This window comes from Mus pahari, chromosome 7 (genome assembly GCF_900095145.1).
Source record: "Mus pahari chromosome 7, PAHARI_EIJ_v1.1, whole genome shotgun sequence".
Lineage (NCBI taxonomy): Eukaryota > Metazoa > Chordata > Mammalia > Rodentia > Muridae > Mus > Mus pahari.
This window is the reverse complement of record NC_034596.1, coordinates 1728815-1742471: the sequence shown is the minus strand read 5'-3', so window position 1 is coordinate 1742471 and position 13657 is coordinate 1728815. Positions and strand designations below refer to the sequence as shown.

Here is a 13657-nt window from a genome sequence, read left to right as displayed (position 1 = left end):
AGGAGGAGGAGGAAGAGGAGGAGGAGGAGGAAGAGGAGGAAGAGGAGGAGGAGGAAGAGAAGAAAGAGGGAGAAGATAGTTATTAATGCCAGCACTGGGGATCCATACAGGGGAATGGGGACCATTGTCTGCCTAGAGTTACACAGAGTGGAGAGGGAACCCCAGGAGGGTGCTGTGCTCCCAGGATAGACTAAGCTAGCTAGCGTCCTTTCTTCTATTATTATTATTATTATTATTATTAGTTATAGCAGTCGTCGTCATAGCAGTAGTGTTTTGATTTGATTTTTTTTGAGACAGGGTTTCTGTTTATAATAGTGCTGGCTGTCCTGAAACCACACTGTAGACCAGTTGGCCTCGAACTCACAGAGATCCCCCTGCCTCTGCCTCCTGAGTGCTGGGATTAAAGGCATGCGCCATCACTGCCCTCTCTTCCTGGGCTTGTTGCAGCTGGTGGTGGCTAGTGTGTCTCAGGACCCCTAGGAAAGCTGGGTCCCCATCCCTTCAAGAGGTTTGTCCAGTCACCAAACCCTTGTGTTCTGATGGGAAGGATCGGGTAGGCTGGGCCAAGGACACATGGCTGTGGAGACGATTCATTCTGTTCTTTATTGGTTGTTTGGGGCCTGAAGGCTGCTCTCAGCTTATGGTCTCCCTGAGCTGCACAGAAAGTCCTACTTCCCACTGAAGCCAGAAAGGAGACATGGGAGTGCTTTTTTCCCTCATCAAGACAGGGTCTTACGCAGTAGCCCAGCCTGGCTTCAAATTTGCCATGTGGCCTAGGCTAGCCCGGAGCTCTCAATGCTTCTGGGGTTACTAGCTTGCACCACAATCCCCATGTCAGAGGTGGCTCTAACCCCACCATATTCACAGGCCACACTTCTGCTCTGCACTGAGATTCTGAGGGGTTTGAGCCTATGCCGTCGGGCTCATATCTCGTCGTTCTCCAGTTGGATGCTGTGAGCCTCAGCCTCATTTGGAGTGTTTAGGGTCTCCAGTGTTCCCACCGGCAGTTCCTTGATCTCCACCTGTTCCTCAGCACCCTCTCCGGGACCTGGGACATCTCCTTCTGCCTTCGCCTGTCCCCTAGCCTCCCCTTCAGCATGTAGGGTGTCGACTTTTCCCTCTGTCTGATGTCCAGCCTCCTGGTCGGGCTCCACCTGGCCCCTCGTTTCTTCTTTAGTCCCCAGCGACTGTTGGGTTTCTGACTGCAGTGGACTGTTGGCTAAAAGTGGCTGACTTCCAGCAGGCTGTGGCTCCTGGAGACCTGGGGGAAGGGACTCTGCGTGCTTGGGGATTTCCGGGAAGTTGATGAGTTCTGCAGGAGTCATGAGCCCGTCTCCATTCAGGTCCTGAGTCTGGAGCACCGTGTCTACGACCAGGATCACCTGTGGAAACAGGTACCAGAGATGTTTTCAGGAACTCAGCTGCTCTCCAACAGCCTCGTCCCTGCCACATAGGATCTGAGCTTCTCTTTTACCGGGAGTCTACCACAAGTCATGATGAAAAGGACCAAAGCTCTGAGCAGCTAGTCTCTCACGATTTCCAGGAGTGCTTACCGGGTTGATGGGAAAATGTGCAGCTCCGGGGGCCAGAGCTGCTGTCAGCATGGCCAGTAGCTCCAGACCATCCAGCTGTCCATTCTGGTCATAGTCGTGAAGAGCGAAGAGCGAGAGCAGGACTGTGGAAGAGAGTCTGGGTCAGAGAAAGCAAGACGCCATGGAGCAGCCACACAGCCCCAGGTCCATCCCTGCATCCTCCCAACACCAGGCCTTCACCTTGCTCCCGGTCCATGTGCTCAGGATCCTCTTCCATCTTCTCTAGTCCCTTGAGATAACTCTGCAGACGTCTGTTGAAAAGGAGAAAAGTCACCAGGGAGAGCCCCGCCTGTGACCTGACACTTGTCCAGTTGATGCCTGCGGAAAGCCCCCCGCCCCCTTACTCACCGGAGCTGCTCAGGGCCTGGCTGGAAGGGGTTGGGCGTGAGCTGCTGTTGTACCTCAGGGTCCAACCTAGAACAGGAGAGAAGCAGCAGCCATAGCCTAGCTTAGAGCCACTTGGCAGATTTCTCCCCAGATTCAAAGGGAGATGGCCCTCCAAATTCCCAGAAAAGGCTGTAGGGAAAAAGCTCTTCGAGTGTCACTAGGAACAGATCTTTAATTCCTAAAACTGTTTTTTTTTTTTTGTTTTTTTTTTTTTTTTTTTTTTTTTTTTTTTTTTGCAGCCTTGGTTAACTCTAGAAAACACAAAGAAGGGACTGGCAAGCTGTCCCAGTGGTTAAGAGCACTGGCTGCTCTTCTGAGAGTTTAACTCCTAGCAACCACATGGTGGCTCACAACCATCTGTAGTGAGAGCTGACGCCCTCTTCTGGTGTGTCTAAAGATCGTGCCTGTACTCATATACATAAAATAAATAAGTAAATCTTAAACAAATTTTTTTTTTAAAGAAAATGCCTGGTGAGGTTGGGGCTACCATAGCAGACACACAATAGATGCCCAAGACGATGGTCCAGTGTGTGCCAAGACTTAGTGGTTTCTTATGGTCCTCCTGAGGCTGGTAGCGATGCCCAGGATTCTACAGACCCATTTTACTCCTTGACACATCATGCCTCTTCCTTTTCCAAACAGAAGGTATGGATGCCAGCCAGACTTTATGTCTGCCCAGAATCTCAATTATACCTACTTCTGCATGTGGCTACTGTTTGCCTACATCACCCTGGGATGCAGAAGTGACAGGAGTTGTCCCAGACAGTTTGGTCACTGCTGCCAGCCCTCCACTTTCCCATGATCCCGATGCACATACTGACTGTAAGAAAGCAGGTGTAGTAAGTCAGAGACATTGAGCTAATGACCCATTTTCTTGGCATTCCTAGTGGCAGGTCTTATTCTAAGATTCCCTGTCTGTGTTTCTGGCTTCCTTCTGATGCTTCACACCAGACTAGAGCTGAACTCTTGGCTGTGAAGAATTCTACAAGCATACACCAAGGCCCTACTTGGGGTGCTGTACCTGGAAATGATGGAGACTATTTCTGCAGGCTCCTGGCTCCCCTAGAGTCCTAACATCTTTCCAGAACTCTCCTTGCCCCAGCCTTGACCTCCTAATCCTCTTACCTTGCAACTCCATCCTTGGGAGCAGCTCGACCCAAAGGGAGCAGCAACAGTGGCAGCATCAACGCTTGCATCAGCCACTGGAACATCCTGCTGGAAACTGGAGCTAGGAACAGAATTGGAGGGTCAGGGGGACTGCCAGTGTTAGGGAGTCAGTTGGCTCAGACAGAAATGACTTCCCTCCTTGTATGTGGAACCATTCAGCATAGATGCCTGCTCAGGGAAGACTATGCATACCAATGGGCAATCTTCCACGGAACCCAAGATAAGTCCTACATGTAAGAACACATATAAATTCTGCTCCAGTATATAAAGTGCTCCGTGGGAGACAGCTCCATGGGTGAAGAGGAATCCTTCTCATGTCCCACTGGCCCACTTAAGTGCTATGTAAGTGTACCTGCTCTAGAGCAGGCCACTTTATTTACAGATGGTAAAAGGATAGATTAGGATGTTGGGACTCACTGAAAATGAAAACATATACAAAGAGACTAAGAGGGAGATGGACTGTTAGTCTGCATTTATGAAAAGCCTACTGAGGCCTGGTGTGGTAGCACATGCCCCAGCACTCAGGAGTCTGAGGCACTCAGACTCAGGTAGCACTCAGGAGTCTGAGGCAGGAAGACTGTGAGTTCAAGACCAACCTGGCTGTCTCTATGTTATATATATTTGGAAATGGAAATAGTCAAATGCAAAGTGAGTCAATTGACAAGACAAAGCACAAAGCTTTTCAGTTAGTTCTAGGGGTATGTACATACGTGAATTTCCGAGGAGATAGAAGCCCACCAAAACTGAGCCATCCCCCCAAAAACATCTCTGTGTAGGAAAGTAATCAGATGTTTGGTGGTCCAAGCAAAGGGTCAGGACCTCTTGTCTTCCAAACCTAAAACTCAGCCATCACTTGGTTTTTCTAAAGAACATTCTGTAGCTTTCAGCGGATTCTCTGAGAGGTCTGTGATCCTAAGAAGGTTCAGATCCATGTCTTGGGTGGATGTCAGTTCTGTGAGAGTTTGGAAGTAGAGCCAGTAAGGCTCACAGGAAGATAAGCAAAATGTTCACCTTTTTGAGCTGCCTTGAGCAGGAAGCACCAGAGTGAACATCTAGAAAAAGATAACATTATCGCAGATACAGAGCCTGTGCTTATTCTTCCACCGTGTGTGTGTGTGTGTGTGTGTGTGTCCACTGTGTGTGTCCACTGTGTGTGTCCACTGTGTGTCCATCTCCCCCCCCGTAGTGTAATGTGTGTGTACATGTGATATATGGACTTGTGAGGGTCAGAACGTGACATGGACTTGATCATAAGAAACTTTCATTAATTGAAAAAAAATATTGTGGTGATGTGTGCATATATGTAGGTCAGAGGACAACTTTGTGCGTCTTCATTCTTACCAGTTCCAGAGATGAAACTCGGGTACCCAGGTTTGCACTCTAAGTACCTGTAGCTGCCAAACCACCTTTATCTTTTGAGACAGGATTTCTCACTGAACCTCATCTGTTCAGATAAAATGTCTGTCCAGTGAACTTGAAGGGTCCACTCGTTTCTACTCCCCACAGCACTATGCCTGGCTTCTTACACGACTTCTGGGGATCTGAACAATCAGGGAAATTTAAAGAATAGGGGCAGCAGTTAAGAGTTTGGAGGCCTCCTGGATACTGTAACTGGAAGTGGAAGGCAGAAATGTCAACAGAAACCCCAGGGAGCTAAACGGAACTCCAGGCTCTACAGATTGGTGCCTTATTCCTTTCTGGAGGGTTAGAGAGGAAATGTTAAAAAGAGAGCTGCCAGGGGCTGGAGAAATGGTTAAGAACACCGACTACTCTTCTGAAGGTCCTGAGTTCAAATCCCAGCAACTACATGGTGGCTCACAACCATCCATAATGAGATCTGACGCCCTCTTCTGGAGTGTCTGAAGACAGCTACAGTGTACTTACATATAATAAATAAATAAATCTTAAAAAAAGAAAAGAGAGCTGCCCTGGAGACCTGTGTGGCAGGTAGCAGGGGTTAGGGACCAGATGGCAACCTGGAGAGCTGTTTGTGTGCAAAGTCTCTGGGATAAGGATGAGCCATCTGGGGTCCAGTCTCTAAGATGACAAGAAGGGGCACATTATGGTTGAGAGGGCCTGCTGCCAGAGAGGTCAGAGGAGAATTTCAGCACGTGTGGAGCCTGGGCTAGACCAGAAAGATGGTAGCTCTGCGTTGTCTTCTAACAGCCCATGTATTAAACATGAAGGTATGATCCCCAGCTTGGCACTATGGGATGGGGTGGAACCTATTAAGAGGTTGATCCTGGGTTGGGGCAGTGGCTCAGTCAGTAAAGTGCTTCATGCTTGCTGTACATGAAGACTTGAGATTCCATCCCCAGCGGACTTGTAAGAGGGCGCAGGGGAAGGGCCTGGGGAGGGGAGCTAGAGACAGGTGGATCTCTGGGGATCACTGGCCAGCCAGCTTAGCCATTAGTGAGCTCCAGGATCAGTGTAAGACCCTGTCTCAAAAATGAAGAGTGAGTGATTGAGGAATACACTCAATGTCTGCCTCTGGCCTACACACACACACACACACACACACACACACACACACACCACATGTACATCCAACTCAATGTACATACATCCACACAGTCAAACATCATGGGGCAGGGTACAAAAGCAGTCAGGCCAACTGACCGTGAGCTAAAACCTCCAAAACCAAGAGGTAAAAGTAACCCTTTTCTTGTTATAAGTTGGTTGTCTTGGATGCTTGTTACAGTAGCAGAAAGAAAATGACTAACACACCACACATGGGAAATCAAATGACACAGAGCAAGAGGGCCAGCGTGGGTGGGAAGCAGCCGCACAGTTTATAGAATGCAAATGCACACGTTTTATTACGTAGCCCAGGCTGTCCCCACCCCCTGCCTCTGCTTCCCGAGTGCCAGGAATGCAGGTCTGTGCTATCACTCTGCCTGTTCTTTTCTTTTTTCTTTCTTTCTTTTCTTTTCTTTTTTTTTTTTTTTTGGTTTTCCAAGACAGGGTTTCTCTGTGGAGCCCTAGCTGTCCAGGAACTCACTCTGTAGACCAGGCTGGCCTCAAACTCAGAAATCCGCCTGCCTCTGCCTCCCGAGTGCTGGGATTAAAGGCATGCGCCACCACGCCTGGCTCATTTCTTTGTTTTTCATTGCTGCGGGCCAAACCCAAGCCTTCATGCTTGCAGGTCAAATGTTCTACCACTGAAAGTGCACTGCCAGGCTACTTATTTTTAAAATATTTTTTTTGCTGGGTGGTGGTAGTGCACGCCTTTAATCCCAGCACTCTGGAGGCAGAAGCAGGTGGATCTTTGTGAGTTCAAGGCCGACTTGGTCTACAGAAAAGTTTTAAGACAGTTGGGGCTACACAGAGAGGCCCTGTCTCCAAAAACCAAAATAAAAAAATAAAAATAATAAAATACTTTTAAAGATTATATATATATATATATATATATATATATATATATATATATATACACACACACACATATATATATATATATATGTAGTATGTAGGAGTGTTTCATCCACATGTGTGTATGTGTACTTGGTGCCCAAAGAGATCAGAAAAGGACATCAGATCCCCCAGAACTGGAATTTCAGATAGTTGTGAGCCACCATGTGGATATGTGGTTCTCAACTTTCCTAATGCTGTGGCCCTTTAATACAGTTCCTCATATTGTACTGCCCCTGTTTTGATTCAGACCCAGGACAAATTGCTCAGGTGCATATTTTACATATCAAAGCAGACCTGAGCTCCAAGTTCTCCAGCATCCCTCATTCCTGCCTGCTACAGGCATGGCTGGCACACCCTGCTCTCACCCGTGAGCTTTCCAGCCTAGGGGTTGGGCCTCCCCTCCCCCAGAAGCTCTTCCCTATATAATCCTGATGTTTTTTGAGCTCTCTATCCCCCACCCACATTTCTCTCTCCCTCTCCCACCTCTCTCCCTCTCTCTGCATTTTCTCTTTCCCTTCATGCACAAGCCTGCGTTTTTTCTCTCTGCCCTTCCCCATAGCAACTTCCCTGGCCCCATTTCTTAGGACCAGTGAATCTGCCTGAGAGCCACCCTCCAGTAAGCCTGCCCTATGTACTTTAATTTGACTTGAATTGGCTCATTTTCATCTGGAGAGAATAACTTATCAACCCTCAACCATAAAATTACTTTTGATGCTACTTCAGAACTCATATTGCTACTGTTATGAACTGTAATACAAATATCTGATATGCAGGATATCTGATATATGACCCCTGAGAAAGGGTCATTTGGCCCCCAAAGGATCACAGCCCACAGCTTGAAAACCGCTCATGTGGGTGCTGAAAACTGAATTTAGGTCCTCTGCAAGAGCAACAACAGGTCCCATGAACCGTGGCGCCATCTCTCCAGCCCATCTCTTTACTGTTTCTTAAGTTCCTAGTTACCAATCAGCTGAAGATATGAGATCAAACTACTTCTTTTTCTCCTTAAAAATTACAACATTATATGATCAGGAAGAGATACACATACTTAAATAAGAGATAGATAAACAGAAGCCAAGTGCAGTGGCACGTGCCTAGAATCCCAGCTCCGCAGAGGGGCAGGGATGGGGTGCGGTTTGAGGTTGTGAGTTCAAGGTCGGCCTAGGCAATGCTGTAAGATCCTGACCGAGGAAGAAAGGAACACAGAAACACAGAACTGCTAGGAAAAGGAGGAAGAACTTAAAGGTGGAGCTACGTGAAGGCTGCCAGGTCCCAGTGCAGGCCCTGCCTCGCACTGGCTGTGTGCCTTCCCTGTCTCAGGTCTTCATCTGCAATGCCGGCTGAGGGAGCACTTCCCTAGGGCCACGGTGGTAGCTAAATGAGATGAGGTGCTTGCCTTCCAGACGTTGTCTTGGCTGCTCTGCGGTGGCTTCACACACGCCTTCCCTCCTGGCCTTCCCACCTGAGTCCTTCAAGTCTGTTCTTGAGACTTCTGTTCTTGAGACTTCTGTAATTTAAATCCCTCAGCGCTAGCTGTCAACACTTGTTATCTAGACTAGCCTCTGAGGTTACTTTTTTAGAAGAGCTCTGACAACAAATGGGTGGCAGTTTGGGAACAGCAGGAAGTCCCCTCACCCACTAATCCATTCCCTCATTAGGCTGACTGCAGGGGTCCCCAAAACAGCTTTGCTTATTTTGTTGTTGTTGTTGGTGGTGGTGGTGGTGTGTGTATAAATGTGTGTATGCACGTGCATGTGTGTGTCCATCTGTCTGTGGGCATGTGGGCCTCAGTGGAGGTCAGAGAACAACTTTCAGGAATCAGTTTTCTCTTCCACCAGGTAGGCCTAGGGGACCAAACGCAGGCCAAAGGCCTTTGCCATCCATGTCTACCGTTTATTCTTACTGTCTTTCCCACTAACCCTGGAGTCTAAGTCACCTCCTCTTACGTTTGGACCTAGTGGCTTCCAGGTGACTAAGATAGATGAAAACACTGCCAGGTCCAGGTAGTATCTCAGTCTCTGTGTGTCTCAAAAACCAAAGATAACAAACCAAAACCAACAAACCAACAACAAACAAACAATCCAAAACCTTGGAGGTCTTGGTGCCCTCCCTAGCCCACCAAGGCAGACAGTGTGAGAATGACCTCCGTTTCCAGCTGTGAGCCTTCCAGCTGTCCTAACCAACAGCACGGATAGAAGAAAGCTGGTCCACTGCCCTGTCTAGACAGTGTCCATGAGTAAAGCTAAGATGAGCATCGAAGCTACGAAGTTGTTTTGTTTTGGTAGTTTTATGAAACATGGTCTTGCTGTGTAGCGCAGGCTGGCTTTGAACTCGTGTAGCTCAGACTCACTGAAACCCTCTTGTCTCAGGCTCCCGAGAACAGGCATTATACTCATGTGCCTCCACACCTAGCTCTGGTTGTCCTGATGAAACGGTGTCCCCCTGTGTGGTCTCCTGCCCTGCTGGAGTCACAGGAGCACAGTTCTGCATGACACTGCTTTTCCACCAATGGAGGACTCCCATAGCCCAGCTGTACTAAAGCATCAATCTGATCACCTAGTCTTCCGAGGAGGAGCAAGACAAGGCTGGCGCTGCCTTCATCCTGCTCTGCACACGCAGCTGCAGCGAGCCTGGTGCTGGGAAGCCCTGAGACTGTCTGCAAGTACTAGTGGGGAGAGCATCCATCATTTGCGGAGCCCTTCTGAAGACCTGGGGTGCGGTGGGGATTTGGAAGGACTCAGGCTCTCCTCTATCTTTGGATCCAAACACCAGCTTTTGAGTGGCCTGCTAAGTAATCTTAATAATCCAAATGCCAGCCATGTAAGAGCTGGTTTTATAAGTGTGAAACTACTTAGCCACTCGGGCCTTGCTGTCTGTCGTTCTGCTGTAGCTGTCTTGAAAGTATCAACTACTTCTGCTCTGGGATCTAGAAATCAGTGATGATTCTGAACCCTCCCTATGCGAATCAGTCACTGTCCTCTGTCCTGTGAGTCCTTTACACAGGTAACTATTTAGTATGTAGAGTGGACAGAACCCAGAACCAGCGTCATGGGATTACAGAAAATAGTATGTGGATAGTGAACTCCTTCTCTCTCTCTCTCTCTCTCTCTCTCTCTCTCTCTCTCTCTCTCTCTCTCTCTGTGTGTGTGTGTGTGTGTGTGTGTGTGTGTGTGCGCGTGTGTGTGTTGTCCTAGCCTGTGGTACTGTCTTTATACAAACATCATATAAGCATCCCATAACTCCATTGTTTCAGAAACAGTTTTTAATTGTTTACTTTATTGTTGAGTTTATGTGTGCTTCAGTGTAGGCCAGTGTGTGCCAGGGTGCACCCGTGGAGGTCAGAGGACAACTCTTGGGAATTGGCTCTTTCCTGCCACTTTGTGGGATATCAGGTTTGAACTTGGGTCCCCGGGCTTGCTTGCAAGTACCTCAACCGATTTTGCTGGTTCCTTCAAAATCTTTATTTTAAAAACAATGGGGCTCAAAATCTATTAAGAGCACTGTTTCAGTTCCCAGTACCCATATGTTAGCTAACCACCATCTGTAACTCCAGTTCCAGAGTACTTGAGTCCCTCTTCTGTCCTTCTATGTCCTTTAAGGGAACTGCATACAAGTGATACAAAGACATACATGCAGGCCAAACATGCACACTCAAAATAAAAACAGTAAACACACGCCTTTACTCCCAATACTTGGATGGCAGAAACAGGCGGATCTCTTGAGTTCCAGGCCAGCCTAGCCTACAAAACAAGTTCCAGAACACTGAGGACTACAGAGAGACCCTGTTTCAACTAATTATTGGATTGATTAATTAATTAATTAATTAATTAAAAACCCCACAGGGTCTCATGTATCCCAGGCTGGCCTCCAACTCATCATGTAGTTGAGGATAACCCTGAACTCATGACCCAAGTACTAGAATTACAGGGATGCACCACCACACCCAGCAACTCCAAGACCTTTGGTGGCTCCTTGTTTTTCTCACCGTCACACACCCATGTCCTCACCCATGCGTTCAGGTATGGCATCATCTCTGTCTCACTCTCCAGTGCTCCAGCACAGCAAACACTGCTTTGAGTGGCAGCTCACTAGGTTTTCTTACTTAATAGTCTCAGTTGTTTTTCGTTTGTTTGTTTGTTTGTTTGTTTTTGTACAAACCTATTTCACCTTCAAGATGGACCTTCCTATGATAACCTTAGCATTCAGTTGCAGTCTGAAATTTATTTATTTAATTAATTACCTCAAAAATTAAAGGCACTGCATGGACACTTGGAGTTTAATTTAGTTTTCTCGATGCTTCTAGCCATTGTTTAAGCCAAACTTCCATGGGATGTGTGTAATATGACTTACCCATACTTATATCATGTTAAGTACTTGTAAGAGCTTTTGTAACAGAAATAGCGTGGCCATTGAACAACTGCTAATAAAATAAAAATGGTCCTAGCCATTTTCCATAATTATAACATGCATACACATAATTACCATAATAAATACCTGAAAACCGCTGTACCTGCTAGTTAACAGTTGTGATATAGTTGAGCGAAGTTATTTGAGTCAGACACACACACACACACACACACACACACACACACACACAAACAGAGTTCCACAATGACCTTCTGCCTTCAATTTCTTTAAGCCTTTGCACTAGCTCACAGGAAGAGACTTTGGCCTTGAGGTTGGACCATTGGTCAGTCTCTGGCTCTGCACTGTTATGTGGTCTTGGCAGGTGTCTTAACCTCTCTTGGCCCCGGGGTCTTCATTTTTAAGATAACGAGGTTTTCTAGGGTCTTAGGGAGGGCACAGTGAGATAATCTAGGCTAATCTAGGGCCAGCAGATGCTTCACGATGTGGCAGGGGTCTTTGGAGGCTTATCTCAAACGGCTTCTCATTCCAGAGACATTTCTTTCCCAGCATCCCTGACAAATAGCCATAACGCCCCTCCTGAATCTTTCCAGGACAGGAGCTGGTACCGTGAAGGGCATCCATTTCATTTCTAAGTAAGTGGAGAAGTTATTGAATCGAGTTAGCTCCCTTGATTTAGCCCTTAGTGTCCGGGTCTTAAATGACTGCAGCTATACAGTCAAAGGGGCATACACCTGAGCTAGCCTGAGACCAACCACCTACAGCTGGATGACGACGGACAATGTCCTTCAATCCTCTACATCTACTGAATGAGGTGGAACCCTGGCTAGCTACTAGAACACAGCTGCCGACCAGGACTCTTGGACCTATCATCAAACCCAGGGGCCTCGGAAGCTTTCCACCTTTCCTCCATCTGCTCTCAGGGATGACCTCTTCCCCAGTGGTCGGTCCTAGGAGGCCAGGGCCACCTCCGCAGCCAAGTCCAAGCCTCAGGAGATGCGGAGGACTGTGCTCTCTGCATCCTGACCGCCAGCAGAAGGTCTCCACCCTTACCCGCAAGGTACGGGGTGCCCCCGCCGCCCACTAAGCCCTGGCCCCTGCCCGAGTCTGACCCACCTGCTGCGGCGGCGCCGTGCGCGACTGGGGCTCCGGCTTCGTGCGCGCTATAGGCACCGCGCTGCTCTCGCCCGGCTGCCCGCAGCCGGCCCTCCCCCGGGCGGCTCCACGTGGCCATTCCACGTCGCCCTCCCGGCTGCAGCCGCCGCCCAGGCCCGGGCAGAGTCCGGAGCGAGTGACAGCCACGGGAGGGCCACCGCCCCGCCTTGGCCAGACCTGTCCCGCAGCGCCTCCACCTGGCCTTGTTCCATGTGGGTCTGAGGGAAGATGGATGGGGTCCTCAGTGTGTGTCACTGTGACTCAGATGGAGGCAGACTGGTTTGTGATTCTGAGTGTGACGAGCTGGTGTGGCTGAGTGTGTGTGTGTGTGTGTGTGTGTGTGTGTGTGTGTGTGTGTGTGTGTATGACAGGCTGGGAAGGATTTGTGAGTGTGGGCGGCTGGTGAAGCAACTATATGAGGCATGTATTCAAGAGACAGTCAGAGTAGTGAGTCGGTTCTGTGTATACAGAGTCACAGAATGGTGCGACTGATGTGCATGTGTGTATTAGACACATAGACATGCATTGATGAGGCAGGGGTGTGGTATGAGAGGGACAGAAATAGCTAAAACTAGACAGATGTGAGGCTGGTACTCATTAAAAAGTGCCTTTGATTATGCTGTGTGGTGTCACTGGCTTTATCTGAGAAACTCGTTAGTGACTAAAAAGAATGACTTACTGTTAGTATGTGTGATTGTGGCCTTCACTGGAAAGAGCAGTGTGGCCCATACCTGGCCGATTATCTAAGAATGTGACAGTATCGAGTGTCAGCAGGTTATAGGTATCACTGCATGGGAACAAAGTCCTCTCAAGTTGATGGAGCTGAGATTCCAGGGAAGGTATCAGTGTCACGGGGAGCATAAGCAGTAAGATGGGGAGGCTTCGCGTGCGGGGAGAGGCGTGTGTTCGGGGAGAGGCGTGTGGGGCCGTGTGCTAGACGAGACCACAGCCACAGGAACAGAAGTTTTCCAGCATAGATGCTGCAGCTCTAGGACCACAGGTTTTTATGATCAAGACGGACTGTCACACACCTACTTTTATCCCAGTGGTGAGTCCCTCTGCCTGAACTGTAGGCTACCTCCTCACACACTGGCCCACAGACTTAGTTTTTTGTTTTTTGTTTTTAAATAACTTCATGGGGGCTGGAGAGATGGCTCAGTGGTTAAGAGCACCGACTACTCTTCCAGAGGTCCTGAGTTCAATTCCCAGCAACCGCATGATGGCTCACAATCATCTGTAATGGGATCTGATGCCCTCTTCTGGTGTGTCTGAAGATAGCTACAGTGTACTCATATAAACAATAAATAAAACTTTCAAATAACTTCATGCCTCAGGACCTTCAGTCAGCAGCTGTTACAGCCACAAGCCCTTCAGGCTGGCCTTTGTTTGTGGGGGACGGGGCACTTTTGGGCACGGCTGGCTTGGCTCAGTGCCCACTGTTTTTCACCACACTGGTTCTCCGGTCTGGTCAGTTGGTCTCAGTGTGCGTTGGTGTTCCTTGGGATCCCCTCCCCACTCTCCATTTGCTTGTGTGTTTATCTGTTCATGTGACCCCCCATCAATATCTGTCAGGGGTT

The 13657-nt window shown here is 48.4% G+C and overlaps 1 protein-coding gene across 1 annotated transcript; it reads right to left on the bottom strand.

The window, feature by feature from the left end:
• Positions 1-578: 578 nt before the first annotated feature.
• Positions 579-12227, bottom strand: Cgref1 (cell growth regulator with EF-hand domain 1). The gene is made up of 6 exons (XM_021202531.2): positions 12042-12227; positions 3105-3207; positions 1941-2006; positions 1773-1843; positions 1554-1675; positions 579-1382 (listed from the first exon to the last, which is right to left on the bottom strand). Exons 1-6 carry the CDS (start codon positions 12157-12159, stop codon positions 924-926), a joined length of 939 nt encoding a protein of 312 aa, XP_021058190.1. The 5' UTR covers positions 12160-12227; the 3' UTR covers positions 579-923.
• Between the last annotated feature and the right edge of the window lie 1430 nt (positions 12228-13657).